This window comes from Drosophila mauritiana, chromosome 2R (assembly GCF_004382145.1).
Source record: "Drosophila mauritiana strain mau12 chromosome 2R, ASM438214v1, whole genome shotgun sequence".
Taxonomy (NCBI): domain Eukaryota; kingdom Metazoa; phylum Arthropoda; class Insecta; order Diptera; family Drosophilidae; genus Drosophila; species Drosophila mauritiana.
The window spans coordinates 18,923,568-18,950,338 of record NC_046668.1 but is presented as its reverse complement, the minus strand read 5'-3'; the positions used below and the strand labels follow the sequence as shown (position 1 = coordinate 18,950,338).

General features: G+C 45.6%; 5 protein-coding genes across 10 annotated transcripts; 3 read left to right on the top strand and 2 right to left on the bottom strand.

Annotated features, from left to right (window-relative positions):
- Positions 1-351: 351 nt before the first annotated feature.
- Positions 352-5,705, top strand: LOC117137171. Of its 3 annotated transcripts, XM_033298486.1 has the most exons (5): positions 352-917; positions 991-1,083; positions 2,770-3,198; positions 3,616-3,855; positions 3,957-5,705. In XM_033298486.1, exons 3-5 carry the CDS (start codon positions 3,034-3,036, stop codon positions 5,091-5,093), a joined length of 1,542 nt encoding a protein of 513 aa, XP_033154377.1. In that variant the 5' UTR covers positions 352-917; positions 991-1,083; positions 2,770-3,033; the 3' UTR covers positions 5,094-5,705. The 3 variants fall into 3 exon arrangements, with proteins under 3 accessions (XP_033154377.1, XP_033154376.1, XP_033154375.1); XM_033298485.1 differs by lacking the exon at positions 991-1,083 and having other exon boundaries at positions 352-513; XM_033298484.1 differs by having other exon boundaries at positions 352-1,083.
- LOC117137166 (WASH complex subunit 2) lies at positions 5,568-10,353 on the bottom strand. Its single transcript, XM_033298479.1, has 4 exons — positions 10,172-10,353; positions 9,920-10,114; positions 9,720-9,859; positions 5,568-9,667 (listed from the first exon to the last, which is right to left on the bottom strand). Exons 1-4 carry the CDS (start codon positions 10,271-10,273, stop codon positions 5,695-5,697), a joined length of 4,410 nt encoding a protein of 1,469 aa, XP_033154370.1. The 5' UTR covers positions 10,274-10,353; the 3' UTR covers positions 5,568-5,694.
- A 127-nt stretch (positions 10,354-10,480) lies between these two features.
- LOC117137168 (PIN2/TERF1-interacting telomerase inhibitor 1) lies at positions 10,481-12,977 on the top strand. 2 transcript variants are annotated; one of them, XM_033298482.1, is made up of 3 exons: positions 10,481-10,657; positions 10,713-12,430; positions 12,573-12,690. In XM_033298482.1, the coding sequence occupies exons 1-3, from the start codon at positions 10,585-10,587 to the stop codon at positions 12,594-12,596; spliced, it is 1,815 nt and encodes a 604-aa protein (XP_033154373.1). In that variant the 5' UTR covers positions 10,481-10,584; the 3' UTR covers positions 12,597-12,690. The 2 variants fall into 2 exon arrangements, with proteins under 2 accessions (XP_033154373.1, XP_033154372.1); XM_033298481.1 differs by having other exon boundaries at positions 10,713-12,977.
- LOC117137172 (DDB1- and CUL4-associated factor 11) lies at positions 12,895-15,252 on the bottom strand. 2 transcript variants are annotated; one of them, XM_033298488.1, is made up of 8 exons: positions 14,980-15,252; positions 14,648-14,912; positions 14,448-14,594; positions 13,859-14,395; positions 13,643-13,798; positions 13,334-13,440; positions 13,128-13,270; positions 12,895-13,069 (listed from the first exon to the last, which is right to left on the bottom strand). In XM_033298488.1, the coding sequence occupies exons 1-7, from the start codon at positions 15,163-15,165 to the stop codon at positions 13,130-13,132; spliced, it is 1,539 nt and encodes a 512-aa protein (XP_033154379.1). In that variant the 5' UTR covers positions 15,166-15,252; the 3' UTR covers positions 12,895-13,069; positions 13,128-13,129. The 2 variants fall into 2 exon arrangements, with proteins under 2 accessions (XP_033154379.1, XP_033154378.1); XM_033298487.1 differs by having other exon boundaries at positions 12,895-13,270.
- Positions 15,253-15,582: 330 nt separating this feature from the next.
- Positions 15,583-26,764, top strand: LOC117138348 (hillarin). 2 transcript variants are annotated; one of them, XM_033300391.1, is made up of 9 exons: positions 15,583-15,730; positions 18,852-19,279; positions 20,199-20,340; positions 20,406-20,602; positions 23,969-24,963; positions 25,023-25,509; positions 25,641-25,754; positions 25,815-25,978; positions 26,066-26,764. In XM_033300391.1, the coding sequence occupies exons 2-9, from the start codon at positions 19,091-19,093 to the stop codon at positions 26,229-26,231; spliced, it is 2,454 nt and encodes an 817-aa protein (XP_033156282.1). In that variant the 5' UTR covers positions 15,583-15,730; positions 18,852-19,090; the 3' UTR covers positions 26,232-26,764. The 2 variants fall into 2 exon arrangements, with proteins under 2 accessions (XP_033156282.1, XP_033156283.1); XM_033300392.1 differs by having other exon boundaries at positions 15,606-15,673.
- The last annotated feature ends 7 nt before the right edge of the window (positions 26,765-26,771 follow it).

Sequence of the window (26,771 nt, the reverse complement as noted above, 5' to 3'; positions counted from 1 at the left end):
GCTTTAATTAGAACAAGCAGCTGTTCCGGCGGCCAGAAACCATCAGTTATCAGGCGTAAAAGCTGGCCCAAACAAAAGTATGACCGTTAGGCCTCATTTTCGTCTGGGCTTTGGCATCACATTATGCAAATGGCCGGGTTCCCCAGCCCGCCGACAGCATCAATGCCGCCAGTTAGGAATTAAGTTTTAATTGTTGGAACAAGAGTCAGGGCGACTGAACTTGCTGCACAACAGCAGCAGCAGCAGCAGCGAAAACAAACGAAACCAACAGAAAAATGTAAATCAACAAAACGACATAGGCCAGAGCAAAACTCTAGAGCGCTAGCGCTGGCGAACAAAACTTCGGGCTGTTGTGCTCTTCAGTTGCCAAACAGCCGCCGTTGCCGACGCAGTGGTCGCAGAGTCGTTCGGCGAACCAAGTTCGTTTCCTCAGTCTTTCGAATTTCACTTTTAACCGTTTGCAAGCGCGCCAAGTTGAAGCGTACGCGTACCGTTAGCGCGGCACGTTACGAAGTGAGTGACCCACACACATATCGACCATTCTCACGTCCGTCAACTCTGACTCTGACTGTGACTTGACCTGGTGCTGGTGGCCAAACCGTTGTACAATTAAATAACAATCAAATTATAATTGCATGCGAGCACATTTCGCTTTTGCGATGCGACAAAAAACACGCAGGCAAACGAGTTCTCCGCTCTTTATTTAATTTGTGCGCGCAGTAAAAGTGCCAAGAACCACTAGGTGCTAGTGGTGCTGGTGGTGGTGGCGCTGATTTTGTTGTGTGTGGCTTTACGTGCCCCATTAAAGTCGTCGTCGTTCGGGCGACGCAATTTGCATGAGCGACAGCTTCGAATCTTTTCAACAATTCGTACTACGCTGAGTGACTCAACGCTGAACAATTTGGTGGAACGCGTGTGTGAGTGCGTCGCTGAGAAAACATTTCTTGCTTGACTGATAATTTCTACGAGCGGCGCTTATTGTTCATTTAGTTTTTGGTATTTCTCGTGCCTGTTGTAACTGCTTGGGATGGATGGCTGGCTGGATGGATCGCTTGCAATAACAATCATAATGCGAAGTGAAAGGTACATTTTACATCGCATCGATATCAACATATATCCATATCCATATTATACACACATAATAGATGGCTGCATTTTGAAACGCACAGGCGCAGCATAGCGGCAACGCATTGATTGGCCTTTTCATTTTGATTTCGATTCCATTTCGATTTTGCTGCGACTTCATAATAACAATTTGCATAACTTTACCGCTGCATTGTTGCTCATTCATGCATTCGCATCCACTGTTGTTCACATTGTTGCACTTATGCTATTGAACTCGCATAGTTAACAATAACGAAATGAAATGAAATTAATTTAATTGCCCGTGCAGACAATGCAAAATATTTTGAAATGTTGCTCGCATTTTTTCGCTCCCACCGGGTTCACCGAAATTATGCATGCTGGATCTGCATAATTTCGTAATCCTCGCCGCTGGGTGTGGCACTCAGTCAAGGGCGCTGCGAAATCGCTTGCCACCTTTTCCCGGCGCTGAGTGCTAATAAATGGTGGTCGAAAACCCGTTTTAAAAATAACTACAGCTCTGCCCCCGAAAAACCGGACAGCCCAGCCGAGAATGAGTGTGTCCAGCTAATTAGCAATAAAACAAACTTGGCTTGCAATTCTTTCCGGCCATTGAAGAAAGTCACAGTCACATCCACAGTGGCTCGGGGAAAAAAAACCTGGTGATCGGTGTCTTGGCTTGCAACGTCGGCGGAATGTCAATGGGGCAAGTTGACGCCCCAACGCTTTAAGGTGCGCATATCCGGTGCGTCGCTCCTTTTTTGGGCCGCAAGACCAAGAGTACGCAGCCAAACCTATGGATACGCCCGCGATGACTGTGATCCTCATCATCATCATCACAGTCGCAGACCATGATGAGCACGATGAGCTCGGCGCACCTGCGTGCTGACGACATTGAGCCGACAAGTTCGTCGCCTCTATTTTGATGACGATGTCTATTATGGGCGGATTACCGTATCCGAATAAGCGGATAACTGGGCTCCGCATCTCTGGGCGATGTGTTGGCGAGGCATCTCAATTGTTTACACTCCACAACACGATTTCGTGGGCCAGGCAATGGGATAATTGGTCTGTCTTTTTTCATAACAAGTGCCCACGGAATCGGCTTTCTTAATGAGCTGACATAAATCATTCGATTACCTTCCATTTGTTAATTGTCTCACATTTCGCATCACGATTCATTTAATACATTTTACTTTTCATTTTCGTTTTGCTTGCTTAGTTGCTAAAAGTTATTACGATGTTTACTTACTAAATAAATTTTTGCAGCGCAGTGTAATTGATTAATAGGTTTGCTAATGCCGAGCTTGCGAATTCATTTGTCATGACATAAGTTGACTTGTAACTGGCAATAGGCAAACAGTTTCAGTCAGCAGTTAACCAGAAGCTTCCTTCTTCGCACGCGACAACACCATTTGTTTAGGGTCAAATATTTGCTTCGACGAGCAAACAAGAGACTTGGACAACGAACTCGCAGTGTAGAAAAGTGAAAATCTTCTAAATTATATAGCACAGGCCGTTAGTCGAGTGGCTGAGTTATGTTGTTTGTTTGTTGATGCTTTGGTTTGTATGCGCGTACATATGTGTAGCAGCCGAAACAAGTTCGTTGCCTAAGTCTTTTGTTCCGAACCGTATCGAACTGGACGACGCATCTCATCGCATTTCATCTCGGAATTCTCATTTCAGCACCAACCTAGCATGACACCGCTCAATTGGGCCGCTGCTTAACGCTTTCATTCAACCCACAAGAGGTCCGGACTCGAAACCCATTCGAACATAAACCAAGAACTAGAACACATCGCATCGCATCGTATCGCATCGCACCACTGGCCTCCTCCTTTGAAAAAGGGGAACCAAGGCCACCCTCCCGCTAGCCAGCATAATTTCTCTCGAATAACCGCATTCACACATTTGCTCCACCACAACCGCAACAACCGAATAACACGAATAATGAATTATCAGAAGGCCAGTGAAAAGCAGTCGCCGTCCTCATTGAAGAAGCGGCCGCCGGGCAACGGCAATAGCATACAAAACTTTTGGAACGATCGCATTATGGAGCGCTTCATAAAGGCGAATCTATTCATTATCTGCTGCGTGGTGGCGGTTCTATTGCTGGTAAGTATATCTTCAGGTGATATCACCATATCGCCACCATCTCTCCAACCCACTATTTCTTCATCCATCCGTCTCTCCGTCCGTCGTCTGTCCGTTACCGTTATCAGCGTGAAAACATTTCTGCTCCATTAAGTGAAAATGAAATGAAATCGTTTTTGCGCAAATGTAAAAATTTCATCTCTTTTTGTTGCTGACCAAGTTGACAGCTGTGGAGGGAGGAGAGGTGGGAGGGAGCTCATTAATTGATTGATGGATGGTTGCGGAGCACAGTTGTCTCCGGCTTTTTATGTTTATGTTTTTCGTGCATCTATATCTCTGGCTGCCATCGCCTGATTTATGTTTTCGCTTTTCTTCTGCGAATCTCGGCTAATTTCCATTTCACTTCTTCTTCCCATTTGCGATCTCGCTGCCCCACAGATCGTCTATCTGGGTGCCTTCTCGTGTGAGGTCTCTTGGATACTGGAGGCCCACGGCGAGCTGCCCTTCGCCGCCTACACGCTCTGCTCGCTCTACTTCGTCATGTTCGTGGCCACCACGATCCTCATCCACGGCCTGGTCAGCGGACTCTGCTGGCCTTTGTTCGCCTGGTCGGGCATCATCGGTCTCCTCTCGATTCCCGAGCTGGTCTTTGTCATGATCATGACCACACAGCACTGGGTAAGTTGAATTTATAACCAGGTCTTTACGATTTCTTAAAGTAACATGAATTAAGTAATTTATAAGTACTAAAACTATTCTAAATACGACTAAAATATCAGGGTCTGCAATCTGTGCATGGATTGACGGAGCTCACCTCCTATCTGATTCGCCTCATCATCAACTGCTTCGCGCTGATCTGTGTGATTCCCACGGGCATCAGGTGGCGACGGGAGACTCAGGTGTTGAGTCAGCTGCAAGGATTGGCCACCAGACTTTCCCTGCAGACACCAGCGCCCAGCGTGCCCATGACCAAGGCGGACTCCCGGCGATCCAGCCAGCGGCTGAGTGGATTCGAGAATGCCGGCTACCAGCTGTGCGATGAAACAGCTTCCAAGTTGCCACTGGGACCAGGAATGGGACTGGGCATGAACAACCAGTGTGGAGGCAGTCAAGCATTTGGCTCTCAGAACGAATTCAACGCCAGCATGTTTGCACCCGCATTGGCGCAGCAGTTCAACAATGCTACGCTGATGCAGCGCGCCGGAACTGGCGGAGCAGGTGGTGGTCATCGCGCCCAGTCGCTGATGGATCTACGCTGCACTCTGCCCGGCATGTACAATCCACGACATGTGCTCGATACGGAGGACAAAAACGCCAAGTACTTCAACATCACCATCGATGATTTGAAGAACAATCTGCACGACTCGCACCGACCATCGCCGCCTTCGCTGATCGGTTCCACCAGCAACGATCCCATCTACTGCTCCATTGAGCCCAAGCAGTTGACACCGCCGCCGGCACAGCAGAGGAGCCACCATCGTCCACGCGGCACACACAAGCAACCACCACCGGGTAAACTGTCCCGAAATTGCGTCTCCCTGGAAAACCTCGACGGGATCAGCAAGGTGCAGAACGATCTGACCGCCTACGGCAACAATCTCCTCCAGAACTACACGCAGCAGCAGCAGTACTACCTGGCCATGCTGCTGCACCAGCAACAGCAGCAGCAGCTGCACCACCAGCAGGCAGGCGGCATTTACCGCAGGCCATCCAATTGCAGCTCCACTGGCGGATTCGCCGGCACCGTGCTGGCCCAGCCGATGCAGCGACGCGGCTCCACGCACAGCCAGCAGATGCAGTATTACGGGGGCTTCGGCTATGCCAACTACGCCAATCCGTACATCACGGCCAACAGCAAGTTGTCGCTGGGCAACGAGTCCGACGACTACCGGAAGTACCGCGATGTGGCTCTTTGAGTCCGTTTTTGGTTCCGGAATCCGGATCCCAATCGATCATCAGTCAGCGTTTAGGCTTAACTCACTAGTTGTAGGACATGCTCGATCTAGAATGAGATTCCTCGGAATAACGACCAAAGACCCACAAACTAACTCAGTTTCAGTTCGTAGACTAACGTTACACTGCGAGAATCGTATAGCGCGTTTATGCGCAAGTCAATTTGTAGCTAAAATGGGTCTGCATACAGTTGTTATTTGCTTTACTGAATAACACGACCTATTTGCAAATAAAAGTGTACTAAATTAGAGACTTCATGGGGATATAATTTTATATGCAAATAAAAGCATAGCAATAGTAAATATCACGAAATATCAGACATACTCACAAATATAAATAGATATTTCTAAAACAAACAAATATCGAAAAGCATAGACCCATTAAGAGAGGCACTGCTTGAACATTCCCCAAGTCTAGTTCTAAGAATCGACCACAAATGAACATTGACATTCATTGTTTATTATAGTTAATAGGAATACACGGATAACAATACTCTGATCGACAGTCTAAGCATCCACAGATCAAAAACTGTACATACTTGTAATAAAAGGCGTAGCTGTTTTTTCACTTGAAATCAAGAAGATCGGCCAATGGATTATCACCGGAGTTTGATGGAATGGTAGCAGTAGGCGTGGCGGTTTTACTGGCAGCTGGCTTAGTTGCTGTCCTGGCCACGGGTTTGGTCTTTTTGGTAGCGCCTGCTTTGGACGTGGAGCTTCCTCCGAACAGGTCATCATCGTCGTCGTCGTCGCTAAAGAGACTTTTGCTTGGTTTCACTGGCAACTTCTTAGCAGGAGCAGTCTTTACAGGCACTTCATCATCATCGCTGCTGAAAAGAGAAGTGGCCGCTGGTTTGGGTGCCTGTTTAGTTGGAACGGGCTTGCTGGCGGTTTGGATACTTGGAGCTGAAGCAGCAGCACTAGCAAACAGATCATCATCATCATCGTCGCTATCATCAAACAGTTTCGGCGCAGCCTGTAACTTGGGTTTAGCAGCCTCTCGGGCATTCGATGGTTTCGGAGGAGCAGTTGTGACTTTTTGAAAAGCATTCACGATTTCTGCTGCAAATGCTTTTTGGGCAGTAGTAGTTGCCTTTGTTTTCACAGAATTAAACAGGAAATCATCTTCATCTGGGCTGTCCAAAAAAGAGTTTGCCATCTTTGGCGGCGGCAAGTTCTTCTCTACTGGTGGTTCATTGCAACCCGCCTTTTCAAGATCACTGAAAAGCTGATCATCTGCATCAGGGCTGTCCAAAAACGAGCGATATGACTTGGGCGGATCAGAGCCCTGTTTTCCCTCCACTGACTTTGTCGGGACGGAATTAAAGAATGAATCATCTTCATCGGGGCTGTCCAAAAAGGAGCCACCTGCAGTAGATGGCGGCGGTCTTTGGAGCTGCGACTGAATCTGCTGGGCTGGAGCTGATAACATCTTTTCAGGCTGAACATACTGAGGAGGGGGTGCCTTAATGAAACTGGGCTCAGAGTGTTCCACTTCTGGGCTATCTCTAGTCGAAGCTGTTGGGCCTTCATCTTGTCCAGCATCCAATAAGCTTTTGGCATAGTTTTCCTTTCTTCCCCTCCTGGTAGAGGGTCGCCTTTTGGCAGGTCCACGAGCTCGAGATTTGTTCACATGTTGCAGGGCACCATCTGGAGAAGGAACAGTGGTTTGTCCAGAACTTGGTGCCACAGCCTCAGGTTGTACAGAGGTTTGAGGTTCATCCCTCTCGGAACTCGATGATTCTTGTTTCCTGATCAGCTTTGGCACGCCACCAGAGCCGGGAAGTAGGGCTTGTACATTAATGTTAATATTAGGCATTTTCAGCTTCTTAACGGGCGAAGTGGGTTTCTGCAATTCAGGAGTCTCCTTAACTTTACTACGGTCAGTTTCATCAGCTGGCGGTGGCTCGTCATCGAAAGTGAAGCGTTTGGGCGCTGGCTGCACTGCGCCAGCCCTTGCAGTCTCACTGAAATCATCATAGAAGATTGTGTGTATTCGGGTGGTTGACGCAAGTTCGTCCTTCTGAGGTTCAGCTTGCTTTTGCACTTCATCACCATCATGATCGTTATCTTCTGGTGGCACATCACTAAATAAGCACATGGCACCGTAGTCAGACGACAAAGAAGGTTGATCCCCCGGCGTCACTGGAGATGGCTTTGTCGAACTGGGAATGTTTGGTAGAGCCGGTTCAAAGAAGTCGTGCTCGCTGTCAAAGATTTTGGAGGCACTTAGACTGCTGAGACCGCTGCTGCCGAGCGTTTGAAAGAATTCGCTGTCGTCCGGCGGTTCGTCGGAAAAGAGATTCGAGTAATTCTGCATGATTTGCTGCGCAGCAGCCAAATCCGCCGGCTTACGCGGGGTAAGCGTATCCACTGATGATTTATTGGTGACATCGGCCACCATTGATATAATGGGGTCTACGTTGCCTTGATAATCGTCTGGCGGAGGAGTTTCGGAAACTGGATCATCTATTTGCGGCTTGCTTAACATTTCGGGCACAAGTTCATCCTTTTCATCACCCGCTGTTCTATCATCTATTTTGTTCTCTGGCAGTTGCTGTGGTATTCCTTCTTGTTTAATCTCATTCTCCATCTGCACCTCAGATGGTTTTTTAATTTCTTCGGTTTCTGTCGCAACTACTGGCTTATTCTTAGATATGGATGCACTCAAAAATGTATCATCATCGCTAAAATCTTCGTTAAACAAATCAGTTGGTTTGGTAGATAGTTTTGTAGGAGGATTCACCGGGGATACATTTTCCTCAGTTTGCGAAGTATTTTTTTCAATTCGTTTGTTAAATTCATTAGTTTTATTAGCACTTTTTGGCTCAGCCATATTATTAGAAGTACTAGAGAATAGCTCATCGTCGGTTAAGTCTTCACTGAACAAATCTTTAGACTTAGGAATATTTGCTGCTGATGTATCATCCTTAACCGCCTTCCATTCTTTCTCATCAGACTTTTGTTCCGTAATTTCCATGGGAGGAGGTGAATCTCTGAGAATAGGCACAGATGCATTGTCTGCTATAACTTGAGGCTGTTTTTCTTTAGTTTCTATATTCTTGGATTTCTGTTCTGCAATTTCACTTTGTTTCTTATCTTCTCCAACTGCTTCAGGATCATTGTATGGTTCACTTCTAATTAAGTTCTTAGCCTTTGGGGTTCCAAACAAATCCTCATCTTCGATATCATCAAAGAGACTTTTCTTTGAAGCTACAGGTGTTTCAACCTTTTTGGGCGAAACTCCCGAAGACGTCTCCTTTGGAATTTCCTTTGTCTTTTTCGAACCAAACAAATCAGTGACATCATCTTGATCATCGTCTTCAAACAAACTGGTCTTTCCAGCTACTCTTTCAGAGAGCTTTTTCGGTTGAGCAGATGGTTTCGTAAATATATCATCGATATCCAAATCATCATCATCAAATAAGGAGGGCTTTGGTTTTGAGAGCAGTTTTTGTTCTGTTGGCTTTGCTTTGGGCGTAAAGGAGCTCAAGAAGTCGTCGTCCTCCAAGTCATCATCAAATAGCGATTTGGTTACCGGTTTAGGTGGCTTCTTGGAAGGATTTGGTGTTGGCATGGCAGGAGAACTGCCAAAAAGCGATTTATCTTCATCATTATTGGCCACTACAACTGGACTCTGTTTTGGTATTGCACCCGTTGCTTTATTATTAAAAACAGGCTCTGACCTCGGAGTTGGACTCAATGGAGGACTGTCGTCGAAGAGGTTTACACGTTTCGAAACTGTCTGCTCAACAATCTGCTTTGGCGCCTCTGGCTTTGAATATTGTTCGATGGGTTTCTTAGTTTTGGGAGGTTCTTTTGTTGAAATTGTCGTTGCTGGGGAGACGGAACTGCTGGGTGTTTTTGACTGGACTTTGTCCACAATTTCGGACATGAAGGATTTAAACTCATCTTCGTTAAAAAGATTAACTGGCATGCGCTTCGTTTGGCTTGGCTTGATCTCAGCTTCCTTCGGAGTTTGGGTTGAAACAGCTTCGTCGAAGAGACGAGGAGGCTGTTGAGCAGGACTACTGCTACTGGAACTAAGCGATGCAGTAGAGGCGATTGGAAGGCGACTTGATGGATTCCTAAAGGCTGGTGAAGACGTAGGCGAAGATGATGTGGATGGCGGGTCGTCGCTAGGCGGCGATTGCCGGAGTGCAGCAAACATATCCCTCTCATGTGGATTCCTTTGACTGCTTATAATTGGACGCGGTTGTGTTCTGATGGCAGGCTCTGCTACCTGGACAGCAGGTTTAATGACTGGCGACACGATTGCCGGTTCCCTGGCAAACGAGGCTAGAGAAGAGGAGTCAGACAGATGCTGTTCCTCTAATTTGTTCGCTGGCGTTGCTATTTTTTTGGTATCGAGTTCCTTTTCGTCCGATGAGCTTGAGGAGAATTCCTCGGATCTGTCATCTTCACTATTCTCCTTACTGTCATACAACCCGGCATATTTGTGTTCCTGCCACTCTTTGGTGCCAATAATATAGGGCAAAGGTATCGCATCATAGGGATTCTTAGCACGGAAAACGGTTCTGCGGAAAGTGGGGAGTTAGTATGGAGCGGAATCGTAGTGTAGTCACTTACGTTGAGTGGACGGGGCCATCCTCATCATCGGAATCGGGCACTTCTATGGTCACCGGCTCGTAGTTTTTGCGGAACATGCGCAGGTTGTTTTCCAGAAACTCCTTGGCCAATTCCTCGGAACTCTTCGGCGGCAGCTCTTGCTGCAAGCATATTAAGATCTGTAAACACAGCAGCCTACAAAATTACATCGCCTATTGCACCTTCTTTTTCTTCTCTTCGGGCATGGCCAAATCCGCGTCATCCACTTCCTCCACCCGATACTCCACGAACTGATTTCCAAACTGCAGGGATCGCAGGCTGTTGGTGGCATTGTTTAGAGCTATATCCACTTGCTTCACGCTTGTCTCAAAATCCCGCAGATTGCGGCTGGTCCTTTCGCCCCTTTCTTCCAGATTCTGTTGCAAAAATTTTATCAAATTGGTTTGTTATCTATGTACGTATGTGAATTTAACCTGGGAAATGCGCTTCATCAGCGCCAGCAGAGCACAGTCGCCCGCGAAGGTCCAGTCCGGAGCCTGGGCTATTATCTGATCCACATCCGCGCTTATATCCATTATCAGTCGACTGTAAGCTCGCGAATCACAAAATAATAACAATTAATTAAGAGAAACAACAATAAACTTAGTAATGACACCCAAATAGAGATGAGCGATAGTTAATCACCTGTTATCAGCGCACAGCCAACGCTCATCCCTAAGCCAGCTGAGCAGCTGTTTTGACAATCGCTATCGATATCGATTGTTTGGACGTGCTATCGATATTTGATAGCACGTGTTGGATGTTCGCAATTTACGAATTGTATCTTTGTTAGTTATCCACATTTTACATTTAAATCGAAGTAGATTGCAAATAATTATAGACTAAAATGGCTATGCTGGCTGAACCACGTCGGCGCAAAAGGTACAACTTGTGTCCGCGCGGCAAGGCTCTCTATGAAGGTGAGCGTTAAACTTTATATGTGACGGTACATCGTAAATTCTTAAATTTTACCAGATGAAAACCGTTTCGGTACCAAAATGCTGGAGAAAATGGGCTGGACGAAGGGCAGTGGCCTGGGCGCCAATCTGAGTGGCGAAAAGGATTTTGTGCGCATTCGCTTCAAGAACGACGCAGAAGGATTGGGTTTCGAGCAGCGCGATGATCAGTGGACTGTTCACGAGGATGGCTTTAATGGGCTGCTGAAGTCACTAAATGGAGATGATAGCGGCGGCAATGACAAAGAACCTGAGTCCGAAGAGGAGGCCAGACCTATGGGCTTTGGCTTCAAAGCCATTGAACCGGAGGAGCCGTCTAAGAAGAAACTCAAGGAGAACACCAGTGGAATGTCGCTGGAGGAGCGGTCGAAGCAGAGCAGGGCACGCGTCCACTACAAGAAGTTCACGCGCGGCAAGGACTTGGCTCTGTACAGCGAAAAGGATCTAGCCAATATATTCGGCAAGAAGGCAACTGAGGACGTCGAGAAATATCCAGAACCCGTGCTGGCTGTACAACCCGAGGAGCCAAACCCCAACTTCGCTGGCGTGCAGACAATTGTCACGGGCATGTCGACCACTGATTATTTCAAGCAGAAAATGGAGGCCATGAAAAACAGACTTAAGAAAGGTACCCAAGTTGAAGACAACAATGAGGCACAGACCAATGGCCATGCTGAAAAGCTTGAACAGACTTCAGCAGATAATGATGAAGTCCCTTCCAAGAAAAAGAAAAAAAAGAAGGACAAGGAGAGGGCAGAGGAGGCACCAACTGCAGAGGAAGAACTAGAGCAGGCTGCTTCCAAGCCTAAGAAAAAGAAGAAATCAAAGCGATCGTCTCTTGATGAAGAAAAATTAGTTAATAGCGATGAAAGGACTGACGAGCAACCAACTGCTGTTGAAGAAATCGAGCAGGACGCTCCCAAGCTTAAGAAAAAGAAGAAATCGAAGCGATCGTCTCTGGATGAAATTGAGCAGTCGGAAAACAAGTTTGTTGAGGAAAAAATAGTTAAAAGCAAAGAAAGGACTGACGAGCAATCAACTGCTGTGGAAGAAATCGAGCAGGACGCTCCCAAAACTAAGAAAAAGAAGAAATCTAAGCGATCGTCTCTCGATGAAACCGAGAAGTCGGACCACAACTACGTTGAGTCGGTGGAAGTCACTGAGGAAAGTGAAAACACCTCCTCCAAAAGGAAAAAGTCCAAAAAAAAGGAGGAATCAGCAGAAGTGTCGATACAAACCGAAGAAAGTGACCAAAAAAAGAAAAGGAAGTCAGATAAAAATAATGAGATTGCAGAAGATTCGATAGAAGAACCAGCTGCGAAAAAAAGGAAAAAGTCCAAGAAATCCGACGAAGTAATTGTAATCGATGATGACGACTTACACAGGAATAATGAATCCCATGTTTCGAATGAAAATGGTACTAAAAAGAGAAGTAAATCTAAGGACAGTGAAGAAACCAACCAAACTCAGGAAGAAATTACTATAGATTTAACAGACGACGCTCCCCCTAAGAAGAAAAAGAAATCCAAGGAAGAGAAGAAGAGTAGGGACAATGACGAGAAAGATTCAGAAGAAACACCTCCCGCCTCGGAAGCTACTGAAAAGAAATCGAAGAAGAAATCCAAGTTAAAATCGTCTGCGGATCCCTCGGCTAAACTGGAGATCACGTCATTTGCGCTCGCCGTGGAGGCGGCTGTCGAGAATCGTAAGGACACAGGAGCCGAGGATAGGAACGACGTAAGTGCTGACAAGAAAAATTCCGGCGATAAAAGCGTTCAGTCAGCCGATGAAGACCTGCCTAAGGACCTCTTATCCCTGGAAGAGATCCAAGAAAAACTCAAATCATTCAATCATTTTAATATCTCTAAATTCTGTGCAGACCAATTCCAATTGTTCGACATGAGTGCATTTCACATGTCGTCGCTGGGCGAGATCGTGGGCTACGGAATCAGCGAAAACGTGGAGCTAAATGTGGTGGATTGTCCTTACGATGAAACGCGTATACGCAACCTTTGGAAAAACAAAGCCGTTGAGTATTTTAAAAGCGAACAGCATAGCAAGTATCCGGTAAGGGTGCAAAGAACTAGCATACGAGCGGTCAAGAAGAGAGTCGCCTTTGAAGGAATTTAGATCGAGCAAACGAAGTATATTTCAACGTGATTCTTATTATGATTGTTTTGTACATAAACAACTTAGATAGGTAGTTGGTAAGCTTCATGGTTTACATTTTAATGTACTGTTTTGTATAACACGTTAACTAATTAAACTGAACTATACATTTCAAGTGAGTGACATATTCTTCAGTCTTATTAATAGAACCAATATACGACCGGCCCGACTGTGGTGAATATTCTCATGCGTCGCTTAGGCAAGCCACTATGAATGAATGTAACGAAATGTAATATCAAAGGGGAACTTACGACCTAAAGCTTACAACTAGTCCGGTGTTACATTGCGATTCGCCAAACGGCGTGATCGTCTCAGGGGTCTCTTGTCATGATCCGAGCTATGTGATCGCTTTACCGGACGATTAGCGTAGCTGCGGCTGAAGTTGTTCAGGTGAACATGGGTGTCCCACTGCGTAGGGAGTTAAATGTGCATTATTATTCAAAGGAATATTACTGATATTTAGATGTTTACCGAGCCAGACACGATTTCTGAGCGCTCCGGATGCCAGTCCAGATCTCTTATCACAGTCCTATGTCCTTCAATAGCCTCTTTAATCTTACCAGTAAGTACATCGTAAACTGCAATAAAATGGGATTATTTTGATAACATAATATGTTTATCTGCGGAAACACAGAAATGGCCTTTGGTTTCACAACCAAATTTTTGATGGATAGAGAATTTCTAAAAATACTTAGCTAACTTACTGGCTAGAAAATGTATTTTAGATAGCCTTGGGAAAGAAAATCAGAGAAATACTGCAAGTTAAAGGTGTGAACTCACTTATAATACGTCCTGTGGCACAGCCTGTGTAAATGTAGCGTTGGCCTGTCTGCTCCATGGGTGAGAACTTCGCCCGCAACAGGGTTTTGGTAACTCGGTGACCGCGGTAGGTCATTATGCTGGAGTCTCCGTCCAGTGGCTTATGCGGATTGTAAACTGCCGGCGAGATAGGTGGACGTTAAGAATTTTCCAAGAATAAAACGGGCACGAGCTTACACTCCCGCGGAACGCGGTTCCATCGGTAGTCCCACATGGCGAGGTCGAGATGTCTGGCACGGCTGCGATTACGCAGATTGCTCGGCTGCCTTATGTCCCAGATCTTGATGCTTTGGTCTTTGGAGTTGGACAGCACGTGGTAGCCGTCGTTGCGCGAATCGATGTAGGTGATGCCATCGTAGTGGCCGATAAAAGATGCCACAGACTTGGACAGGTCCCGTGAACGGAAGGTGGTGCGCAGGTCGTAGACCTTTAGCAGGCCGTCGTCGCAGCCGGCGATTATCACATTTGGATCCTTATCGTGTAGGAAGCACACCGAGTTAACATCGTTGCCGGGCATGCGGTGGGTGCGCAGAATCTGTGTGCTTCTTGTTCTTATGTCGGTCACGATGACCGTGGAATTGTTGCTGCCCCCGATGATTTTGTCGCCAGTTGGCGAGTAGCGCAGCGAGAAGATGGCCAACCGATGGCTTGGCAGTTCATCGACATCGATCCACTGGCAGTCGTCTTCCCCCCCATTCACGGGCATGATGAACACTGAAGGGGAAAACAACTTAGTGCGGATAAATAGATCAAGCGGAGTACCTACATGAGCGGGACCAGGTGCTGTAGGCAAAGTGCTCGCCATTCGGACTAAAATCCGCATCGATGATGCTCCACTCAACATCGCGGGCTCGGATGCGATTCAGCAGGTGGTAAGTGCCCTTGGCGCCATCGTAGATGCGCACAAAGCCATCTGGAAAAATCGTGTTACAATGCCACTCGGAAGCGTTAATCATGAATGCTGACCTTGACAAGCGGTCAGCAACTTGCTGCCCGAACGATTAAACTTGGTCACAAAGATTTTCGATTCCAGCGACATCAGGCGTGTGGCCTTCTTGTTTGGTATGTAAAGATTGGATATGTAGCGCTGCTGGTTCTTGGAGAACGAGGCACTGTGCGGCGATGCCAACCCATTCTCACGCTTCTGAAGGGCGTGCACCAGGTTCCAGCGATTTTCCGGATTGCTCACTAATCCACTCGACGCCCGGATCTCCTTGTACATATCAGTTTTCTGGAAGATTGCGTGGGCAACGAATTACCTTTAATTGTTATCTAGGGACGGGGTATTTCGTCATTACCTGAAATTTAACTAGATCGGGCTTTCCTCTTATAACTGGCATGTCGTTGTTGCAATAATCGGTGCGCAGCTCCATGTCCATGGCGTTCACCGTAAAGTTGATCACGTTAAAGTCCAGCTCGTTGTCCGAAGAGTCAAAGTCGTCGTCTTCATCGCTATTCATCTGTATTGCCAATTGGTTCCCCATAACTTTCTGCGTTTTCCCTTTTGCACTCTTTTGTTATTAATTTCAACCTATCGTTTTTTCGATAATTGTTGCAGCCAGTGAGACCACAGGTGCACAGCCTGGAAATACCACGATGCTGAAGTTCTAACGTTGAGCAACTATCGATCTATCGCAACAGTTTACGAACTAACAAACAGGTGGAAAAACTTTTTATATAATTATATATCAATTTATAAATAAAAACTCATATAAAGCTAAGCTAAAATGACAGCTAAAATACAAATGAAATGATAGATTTTCCAACGGGGAAACTAAAGCTGATCCATGGTTGGTTATCGATAGTAGTGGTGTGCACGCGCAGTGAGCTTTTTGGAGCTATGCGAAAGCTTTCCCCCAACAAAGCTCGACTCAGAGCGGATTCCATTCCGCGAATAGCAAAGCGACTAGTCTCAAATCGATCGTGATCGCGCTCGAACCGAACGGAAAAGAAACGGAACGAAAAGAAAAGCGGCTCGAAACCTGTGCTAGTGTGAGTGAACGCGTCCGTGTGTGTCGTCGTGCTGTGCTGCCTGTGTGTGTGTGTTTGGTAATGAAATTTTGTTACATTCCCAATATTCGAAACCTGCTGTTCGTAGAAGAGACTTTTGGAGGCACAACAAAAAATGCCGAAAATGTGATAAAGCGCAGAATTGGAATTCCGGATTCACGGACCTTGCAAACTGAACAATCTGCTCTCCCCTTTTTCTACGCCTGTGTGTTTGTGTGTATGCAATGTGTGTGCTTGGATCTCGTTGGGGCTATAGCTCTGTCTGTGTGTGTGTGTTGGTGTGCGCCTGCGTGTGTGTAAAATTTATGATAAATACTTTTGCACAAAGCGCGCCCCTTTGCAACCAGAAGAAGAAAGTTGTTTAGCATATATGCGTAAAAGTAATAGAAATACACATAAACGGCAAAGAAGTGTGTCAAAAAGGGCCTAGAATAAGCACTCCATGCATCGCGTGTGTATAATCTGGGCGAAAATAACAAAAATAATAGCGATGCTGGGGAAATAATCTACGGAAAAACTGGAACAACCGACGCCGCGGCTGCAGACACGAAAAAAAAGTGAAAGATTGCAGGCGGACGTTTGAAGTCGAAGCTGCGCCTGCGTCACGGCATAAAAACACACATGAACCAACACAAACGCAAATAGGCGGGGTGGGTGGGTGAGGCGACACCACCTGTCATGGGCGCTGGTTGCACCGCCCTCCATCCCTTTTTTAACTACACGGGCTTCGTTATGGGGCTTCCAATTATTGTGGCTCGCTCATAAATTATTTTTGGTGTTTGTGCTTCTAATTTATTGCCAGCGAAATGGGCGATTTCTAAAAGCAATTCATTGTTCCATTCAATTAGCGACTTTGAAATTGGCACAGCAAAGCAAGTACCTTGATTTTCTCAAATTTGACCAAGCAATTCTCACACTTTTCAAGAACAGTCAAATGTTTTTGACAAGTACTTTTGTATACTTCAAATAATTCGCCTAAATGTACAGCGAAATGGAAGAACACTTTGAATTCTATATTAATTTAACAATTATTTAAGTTCATAATATTGAAAGGAATATTAATATTATTATAATCAAAAAAGGGAAACCATTGGTCTGTTTGTCTTGTTAGTTTTTCACATTAGTGCCATTGTCACATTTTAAGTTTATATTTCTCCCCTCATATCGCTACTCTGCAGTGAACCAAAGTGACGCAATCATTTGCATCTTATTTTAATTCCTATGATTGTTTCACTGCCAGGCGGAATAACCAGTTGCTTTTTGTCGTGTTTGCAGCTTGGCTGTTGTTTCTTTGCATTTATCAAATCTTTGTATCTGGCTTTAATGTGATTAGCGGTGGCAATTATGCCAATTCAAGTTCATTATAGTTGTGTTGTTGCTGCAGCAGTTTACTGTTATTATTGGTATTTATTTAATTGTCATTGTTAGCGTTTCGTTAAGCAACAACAGCCAGCGATAGGAGAAACAACAACAACAACAGAGATACCACATCGAAACGAAAGACTTAGGCAACGAACTTGTTCGCCCGATGCAAATGCTTCCGACTGCTTATCAATTTATTTAAATGTCTCGATTGCAAACAATTGCCCGTGCAGAGCAACTTTCGTTTTTGTGACTGCTTCTCGCGTTTGTCATTTTATTTTTGTATGTGTATAATCCATTCGCATGGCATTTCGTCCGCATTGAGGTGGAAAAGAAACCCAAAGCTGGCACGGAGCACAGGCATGTGTGCGAAATTCTATGCGGCATCTCGGGTTACCTGCAGTCCATAGCTTCTTAGTCACACCCAAGTGGCCATGGTGGCATGATGGGATGTTGGAACGATATTGTGATAGGTGATGTAAGTCGCACGAGGCGTTTTGTCAAAGCCGCCCCATCCAATTTGCAGGGTCTTCGCGGCTATCCGTGTATTCATGTCCATTACAATTATCATTACACGCTAATTATGCCAGCCGCTAAGCGTAATTGGACCATTCAATCACACCGATTATGATCGCATCAAGAGATCAAACTGCCATTTTTGTCGCTCTCGATGTGGGCGTTGTTGATTGATATTCGAATCGATGCGGGGGCTGTGGCCAAAGAGCTAGACGAGATTGTGGACAGGTTAGTCATCGATGGGGCTTATGGTCTTTAAGGGCACAATCTCCCGCTCATCTTGATTCACACATCAATTTGTTGCCTCACATTCGCTGTGGTCGATCAAAGGCAGACCTCAAAAGCGGAATGAATTTTAATTCACAGCCAATCAAAATAATTTGGTGTTACAAAATCTCTTGGCGGCCTTCGCCGCATTTGCATTGGCGTTTTCCCCTTTTCCATTTCAATTTCTTACCATTTTCCATTAGTGCTGCAGCTGCGATGGGGCATGCAATCCACAGATCAGCAACCTTCGATGCCGCAACTGGCGCTAATCATAAGGCCTTGCCACCCCTCGTCCCCCAACCGATCCCCAACCACCCACCATTCATCGCCCGGACTCAACGTTCATTAAACTTGAAAAGAAAGCAAAACGATGACTTTGAGTTCGACTGCGGCTTTTGGCTTTGTCTGCGCAACTGAGCCGCATTTGTTTTAATTTTGGTCAGAGCAACAACAATGATTTCAATTAAAGTAACATGCACTTGCTCGCACACACTTACATTCACACAGTCTGCTTTTCCACTTCAATTTAATTGTTGTAGCTAGACAAAAACCGAAAGGAAACCTGCCAGTAACAATCGCGTCAATTAATCAAATGGAAAATGCAACTTTTGTGCCGCTGCCAGGCGGCAGTTGCAAGTTGCACGAGCCAGTTGTACGGCGAATGCAACAACTCAAGTTCAATTGTGGCACGTTTGGGGCAATCTCAAGCTCGAATTCCCAAGCGAGGTCAATGGCAAGGCGAAACGGATTTAACCCTTTGCCGCTGAGAAACGCCAAAACTCTTGTCCACCGTGTCCAGTTAATTAAAATTCATTAATAATCTGCCCATAGCCAAAATAAATGAAAGTTTTGGCTCGCATCATGACAAACGCCTGCGCAGAATCCAAATTTTTTTTTTTTGAACCTGATATGGTATATGGTGGTGGTCGAAAAATCTTATCGCAGCCCAAATAGGAAATTTCTATCTCCCACTCAGCCAGTAATCATCGTTTTCGGTCATTTTCGTTTCGAACAGCTTCTGCCAGCTGCGGACGGATGACGAGGATGAGCGGATGAGCGGATGATGTCGCCCCCAGAACCAGCAACTGCAAACTCGAAAAACTAGCAGAATATACTCGTAAATTCCGCGCCAAGTGAAATTGAAAGACGAAAAGAAAAGTGACAAACTCAACAGGTACAGGTCCACCGAAAACCAGTCGGAAGCTGCCACAGAAAAAGAAAAGATCCAGGAGGAATACATAGACGGCAAACATTATGTATCGGCCAAATTTCTACGAGTCGACTTGCCTGCGCTGCAGCGAGACCGTCTATCAGGTGGATCGTGTGGGGCCGCTCAAGGATTTCACATTCTTCCATTCCGGTTGCTTCAAATGCGTACACTGCGGCACAAAGCTGACGCTCAAGACGTATTTCAATAATCAGCACAAGCAGGATGACAAAGAGGTAAGTGCCGACACAAGCATCGCCACGAGACGGACGGATACGGACCGACAAAAACGAAAGACTTAAGCGAAAAACGCGTCAGTCTAAATATTTGCACAGCTGCAAGATGCAAAAATGCAACTCGAACGACACTTTTTGTGTTTTTGTGCCTATGCATAATAATAAATAACTTTGTTATTGCACCTTGCCGAGGCGCAAATGTGTGTCACTGCGGTCTGTCATACATATGAAATATATACCTATAGACTCACTTATGTAGTATGTACATATATTCATGTACAGTGCGTTTCGCAGCTATGCGGTCAGCCAGTGAGTCGTGTGAATTATATAGCTTATATAAGTAATGTAATTATTTAAATTATATTTATAAAAATCTATTACTAACTACAAATATTGTACTGACAATATTATTTTTCATACGGTTAAATATCTCTCGCATTTCCTATATATATAATTTATGCACTTAGTTCCTTGACCAGCCTTAAAGCCACAAAACGCACTGTATTTAGGTCCGTGTTCGTTATTGCATATTCTATTGCCACCTGCTGTGTGTAGGTGAAGTGGTTAAAATTGCATTTGCAAGCGACTGACTTTTGGGGTCTGCTCACGCACTCAAAGCGAAACCCAATAAGGCTAATGGTGTGTTTCGATTTGGACGCTAGATATATGCATTCCAAAAGTGATTCAGCTGAAAATTCCTTTTTGTTTAAGGAAACTTTAATTGAAGATAATTATCGGTGCCCATTAAGAAATCTCATGGCTTTAAAATACCAATTAGAAGACAAGATTCAGAAAGAGCATTCCTTTCTTTCTAGATTTTTAATGGAAGTAGTAATGAGATTAAAAACTTTTAACCTTTTAGTTTATCTTTTTGAATATGTGCAACAACTAATAATCTTTGGAATCACCTTCGCTCCAGGTCTATTGCAGTTCACATGTACCAAAGAGCGGACCCGGCCATCTCGACCAGACCTCTGTGGGCATTCGCCAGGCCCTGAATGCGCCGCGCACCAACAAGTTCGTGAACGAGCAGATCCGGGGCACGCGAAGCGAGGTGGATGGTGAGTATGGGGCTGTCATGTGCTCCCAACTTGGCTAACAACACTGTTTCGCGGGATCTGTGCAGGTGGCCCACTGGGTGGCTCGCGGCAATCCACGCCGAATGGCTACGGCCGGGAGATCAGTTCTCCGTCGCAGAATGACTCCGACTACAAGTACGGCAGATTCGACGCCAGTGCCCTCCACATCGCGCACGCACTCAAACAAACGGAGATACAAAAGGCTTACAACAAGGCGCGGGAGAAGCCGATTGATTTTTACCTGGTAAGCAATATCCTTCTGTTCTTAAATTCCAATAATCGTAAGAAGTGATCCATCCAACTCCCAAGATGCGGAGCCAAGTGGCCGCAAATTAAGAGCACATTTAGTGCAGAACATCTAATGAAATTTTAAGTGGCTAGCGGGGCCAGCTGGTCAAGTGTGTATCTCCCATTCTCTCCAAGCTTCAGCGGTTGTGCAATGTTCCCGGGCTTAATTAATGCACTGCCCGCCGTGGTTATGTAGGCTAGTGTGCTATTTACACTTGGCTGTGTGTAATGCCTGCTGTGTGATTGCTCAAGTGGCCGAGTCTGAAGATACAGTTTGCCGGTACTACTATTACACAAAACTTCCCTCCAAATCAGAGATAAATAAGAATATTTTAGTTGAAACTTTACATATATCTAAAATGATGTCAAGGCAGTATAGAAAGATATCTTTACTTTACTTAGCCTTTTAAATGAATTATTGAACATCTGCTATAAAACCTGTAGTGCTTTAGTCTTTTGGCATACTTTTGTTTTTTGAACGGTTCAGAAATTCGAAATTGGCTTGCAAAGTTGAAAATTGAAGACTGATAAATGTGATACCCAAATTGATCTAGTTAGTGGTGGCGCGCCATGTGATGGGATGATCTCTCGGCCAGATTATAAATTATAAGCCCGACTGGTTGGCTGCAAAAGCTGCTGGCGTTTATCGGTGCTCGCATCTTTATCCATGACTTGGCACTTGCCGCGACTGGAATGGTAATCTCCTAACCGCCTGATGCTCGGGTGAAAGCATTATAATCGCATTTTACGTAAAAACGAAATTCAAATCGCACACGTTTTGCTTTTCTTTGCCATTGCAAATGCCGAAAACGGATTTTTCTTTCACTTTCGAGAATGCCACACGCGACTGACCAGCACACCAGCACCACATCCCAGCTCCACCGGCTCACCAATCCGCCAAGTAGCACCACCGCGGGCAGAGACAACAGCAAATATTTTTATTTTTATTGCAACGCTCAATTTAACAAATTTCGAACAGGTGTCTGATGGCCCACACCGCAGTAACAGACGCCGCAAGACAGCGAACACGAAAGATATTTGAAAAACTGCCTGCATGCGATCATTAAAAATTGTATGTACATACATACATGTTTCACACTCGCTCGCACACAAAGCCAAAACGCACACCCTCACTAAATTGGCAGTTTTGACTACCAACAACACAGCTGCTATTAAAATAATATAGCTAAATATGTCACTTCTTAAGCACTTTATTTGGAAGCAGTTTACTTAATTACTATTGTACGGAAATGAACATAATATCACTCAGTTTTACGATGCTTGTCCATCGTTTTTTTCCATTATCACAAAGATACCCATTTTCATATTGCTATTATAGATTGAGTGTTCTTTTTGCTTATACCTACCATCTACATCCCAAATTTCATATTATTCACTTTGAGTTCAAAAGTACTTTGGTAACTTTTATAAGTATGTATAGCCATTGACCTATAGACGAAGTCAACCTAAGCAAGCTATGCCAGCTCATCCCAAATTTCATATCAATCAGTTCGCTATGTACCTATTAAATCAAATGTTAGTTTTTCACTTTGTTGCTGCTACATTGAACGCGACTGTGTCATGGCCAGTGCAGCGGCACAGACGCGGCCAAGACAATGGAACCAGCAGCGTCACAATTGCCGGCGGCGTCACTTGTTTTTCCGGCTGCTCCGCTGCTTTGCTGCCGTTTGCTAAATCTAAATTATGCGCAGCACAGTGAAAGTAGCGGCAGCAGCTTTGTGTTTGATTAGTGGGGAGTGTGGAGCGGAGCTGAAGCTATAGCTCCTCCGATCTCTGGTGGTGGTGGTGGTATCGGTGGTACTGCTGGCACCGCTCCTCTTTGGCCGCCCTTATGCAATGCACGCGTTTTTAAACGCCATGTAATCGCCGTGTAATTTGGCGCCGCAATTCCATATAAAAACTCTCACGCAGCCGCAAACGCAGACACTTCCTCATAGCTGAAAGATAGCTTTTTGCCAATTCACAATTTATGCCACTGTTTTGGCTTTTTGTTTTGGCTACTTTGCTATTTCTTTTCATATATATATATATATATATGTATATATATGGGATTTTTGGTCGGTGACCGCGCTTGCGCAATAATTAATTTCCACAATTTTGGACTTTCGTTTTCGTTTGGCTCTGATTTGATTTCTTGTCTGTTTATATTTCGCTCTTTTTTTCGCCATTGTCACCGTGGGCGTCGCATAACTGTTGGCTTTTCTGCGCCCCGGCATTATTTTATGGCCATATTTAAAATCCGCTCAAAACCGCTCACGCAATTCCGGCTACATCGCATTTGACCATTGTCACCGGGCCTTTGAACCGTTTAGTCTCAGGTGTTTCAATTATTTTTTTGTTTTACTTTATTATTACTTTTATTTGAGTCTTTGTTTTATAGTTATTGTTTGAACTTGACATTGAAATTTCGGATTTAATTACACACTGTTGTTGGCTTGCATGGCGCTAAATGCTCTGCGAGTGATACATATTCCCATGCGGAAGTCATAACTCTGAAAACAACAAAAAGATTTGGTCAAAAGCAAGGGAAAATTAATACGAGTGCAGCTTGCAGATCGGTGATTAAAAGTGGTAGCATTGGGAATGGAATGTACATATATGACTCAGATGATAGTAGATCATTAGTGGGTAGACCAAACCTTCTATTAGTGCAATTATCTAAAACAAAAGTAGTAGGACTGGCTAAGAAAATAGCAGCAGAACCGTAAGCTGCTAATTAGAGAGCCTTAGTTACGGTAGTATATCATAAAAATGTTTTCAATTTTCAGCTCATAAAAATCATTTAAGATTTGAAACTTCGCTTGAAGCTTTTATGAACATTTTTTAAAGGAGCTGTGAAGTATTTTCTCAAGTAAATTCAATCAACTAAAATCTATTTGTGAAATATCCCGGAAATGCTAGACACCATGACCTATTTTTTGCACTGGTCAAGGAACCCAGCTAAGATGTATCAGCGACTTGATGCTTGGGTAAACTGCGAGTTGGTCGAACCTCTATGCAATTATCGATGCAAAGAGCTGCAATTATCAATAGATGCACGCAATGCGTAGTGCATCGAGTAGTGGGTGGGCGGGTAAATTGGGAGGTGGCTGGGCCGCAAAAGATGCAACTGCAGTCGGAGTCGGGGCCTAATGTCGGACATTGAGCCGGGCTTGTGGCAGCTCAGGCGTGGCATTATAATTAGCCAAGTTAACAAGCCAAGCATTGCAAAAACAACGAATCGCTAGCAATGCAATCAACGAAACTGCAGCTTTCTCTGGAAAACATCTTTTAACTCTCCGTGTTTTCTACGATCTAACAGGCTCGCGAGGAGCAGGCTCATCTGGAGATGAAGCATCGCAAGGAGGAGGACGACCTATATCGAAAGTTCGCCAGCAAGCGCGCCGAGGAGGATCGCAAGATCCAGGACGAGTTCCAAGATGAGTGGGAGCGCGAGTTGCAGCGCCTAACCCACAAGTTCGAGAAGGAGCTGGCCACCTCACGTCGCAGCCGGGACGAGGCCAACATCCTGACGATGCGCCACGAGCAGCAGAAGGAGGACCTCGAGAAGAACATGACCCTGCGACGCAGCAAGAAGAAGGAGAGCATCACCCGCAAGATGCTGGAGCACGAGCGGTACGAGACCGCCGCCCTGGTGGATCGCCAGTCCAGCGAGATGCTGGAGCTGATCAGCGCCCGCCGATCGGAGTACATGCAAAGCGAGAGCATCTTCCTGGACGATGAGTTCAGCGAGGGCGCAGTGCCCGTCGAGTATCCGCTGAATGCTCCGATTCCAGCTCCGCCGGCGGTCAGCAAATTCCAGATCTACACCGATCCCATTGAGTTCGAGGACGTCGATCGCATCGCCATCTCGGTGGCCCAGGAGGACCAAAAGACTTTCACAGACCTGGTACGCCAGCTGGTTGGACGCTGCACTACGGATATTGAAAAGGCCCGCACGATTTTCCGCTGGATCACGGTGAAGAACCTCAATGCCATGCATTTCGATGACGATTTGCGTGGCGACACTCCCATGGGTCTGCTACGTGGCATCAAGTACGGCACGGAGAGCTACCACGTCCTGTTCAAGCGACTGTGCAGCTACGCTGGTCTCCACTGCGTCGTCATCAAGGGATATTCAAAGAGCGCCGGGTACCAGCCCGGTGTCAAGTTCCAGGACTCTCGATTCCGCAACTCGTGGAATGCGGTCTACGTGGCCGGCGCCTGGCGCTTCGTTCAGTGCAACTGGGGTGCACGTCACCTGGTCAACGCCAAGGAGGCGCCCAAACAGGGTCGAGGCAAAAACGACAGTCTGCGGTAAATAAAATATTTAATTTTGTCGATCAATCGAATATTATTTGCCAATTTTGTTGCAGTTACGAATACGACGATCACTACTTTCTCACGGATCCTCGGGAGTTCATCTACGAGTTCTATCCGCTGCAGGAGGAATGGCAGCTGCTGAAGCGTCCCATCACCCTGCGCGAGTTCGAGAACCTGCCCTTCGTCCGTTCGCTATTCTTCCGGTACGGTCTACACTTTGCGGATGAAGGCTATGGTGCTGTGGTGTTCACTGATGACACAGGAGCAGCCACCGTGCGCATCGCCATGCCCACGGACATGCAGAGCTGCCTGATCTTCCACTACAATCTGAAGTTCTACGATAGCGACGAGGAGCTCTCCTATGATGGCGTCTCTCTGAAGCGATTCGTGATGCAGTCGGTGATTGGAAACATCGTTGCCTTCCGGGTGCATGCCCCATGCTCCGGCGCCTTCCTGCTGGACATCTTTGCCAATGCGGTCACGCCGCAGGAGTACCTAACCGGCGAGCCCATGAAGTTCAAGTCGGTGTGCAAGTTTAAGGTGCGTACTAGTAACTTATCCAGCGGGATCTTTAAGTTATCTTTAAACTATAAAATTGGAATGGAATCACCTAAAAATAAATGTATAGTACACACTTCCGATTAGTTATCAACGTGCTCCATTACTTTCAGATTTGCTGCGAGGAGCTGCAGACGGTGATGGTGCCACTGCCGGATTGCGCCAGTGGCGAGTGGGGTCCGACGAAGGCCACCCGCCTATTTGGACTCATACCCATCACGCATCAGGTGGGTTTTGATTGGTTATTGTGCCGGGTGATTTGATTCGAGTGCCTTGTTTGCTTGCAGGATCCTCTTATCTTCGCCGGACGCAGCCTGGACCTGCAATTTCGCATGTCGCGTCCGCTGACAGATTTTATGGCCACGCTGCATAAGAATGGCATCGAGGAGAAGAAGCTGGCCAAGTATGTGACTCACAGCACGCTGGACGACATTGTCACGTTCATCATTAAGTGAGTGCACAGGGAAATGGAAAATTTAATAGCTCCTCATTCCAATCAACCCGCCATGTTTCCCTTCTTCTACTACCATCCCCGCAGTTTCCCCGAGGAGGGTCAGTACGGTCTGGACATATACACGCGTGAATTGGGCGGACCTCAGCACCATCATCACCACAACAATAACAACTCCTCATCCTCGTCCGGCGAGAAGCATTTGTTGACGCACTGTTGTAAATATTTAATCAACTCGTCCAAGCGGAATTAAGTCGCTAGACCGGACGCTGGCATGGCATGGTTTTCTGGACATGTGGGACAGGAGGCACTCTACGCAAACACAAACAAAATGCAATATTAATTATAGTCTACACTTAAGTGGAAACCTAACAAACGTTTACCACATCACAAAATCCATAATACAGGTGCTAATGGAAAACCAGGCGATCCAGTAATCTGGCCAATGGCCGTTGGCCAATCACGACATAATCTCATCATGGCGACGAGCACTGATGATGAACTATAATTTTGCTCAATCATTTGATTCAAAGGCAGCACGCGGAACTTGTAAATACTCTAGACTCTAATCATTAGACCTAAGAGATGCCTAGTAATACCAACCCTGAAATCAGCTCTTAATTAATTTGTACATCTACCGAATAATGCTTAATAATTTATTACATAAACGCAACGTTGCCCCTTATGCATGAACCTTATCTTATACATACGACTTTGATTTAAAATGTTTAATGTTTTTGTTTAAGCGTTTACAATGTGAATAAAACCCTATTATACAAACATATACCCAATG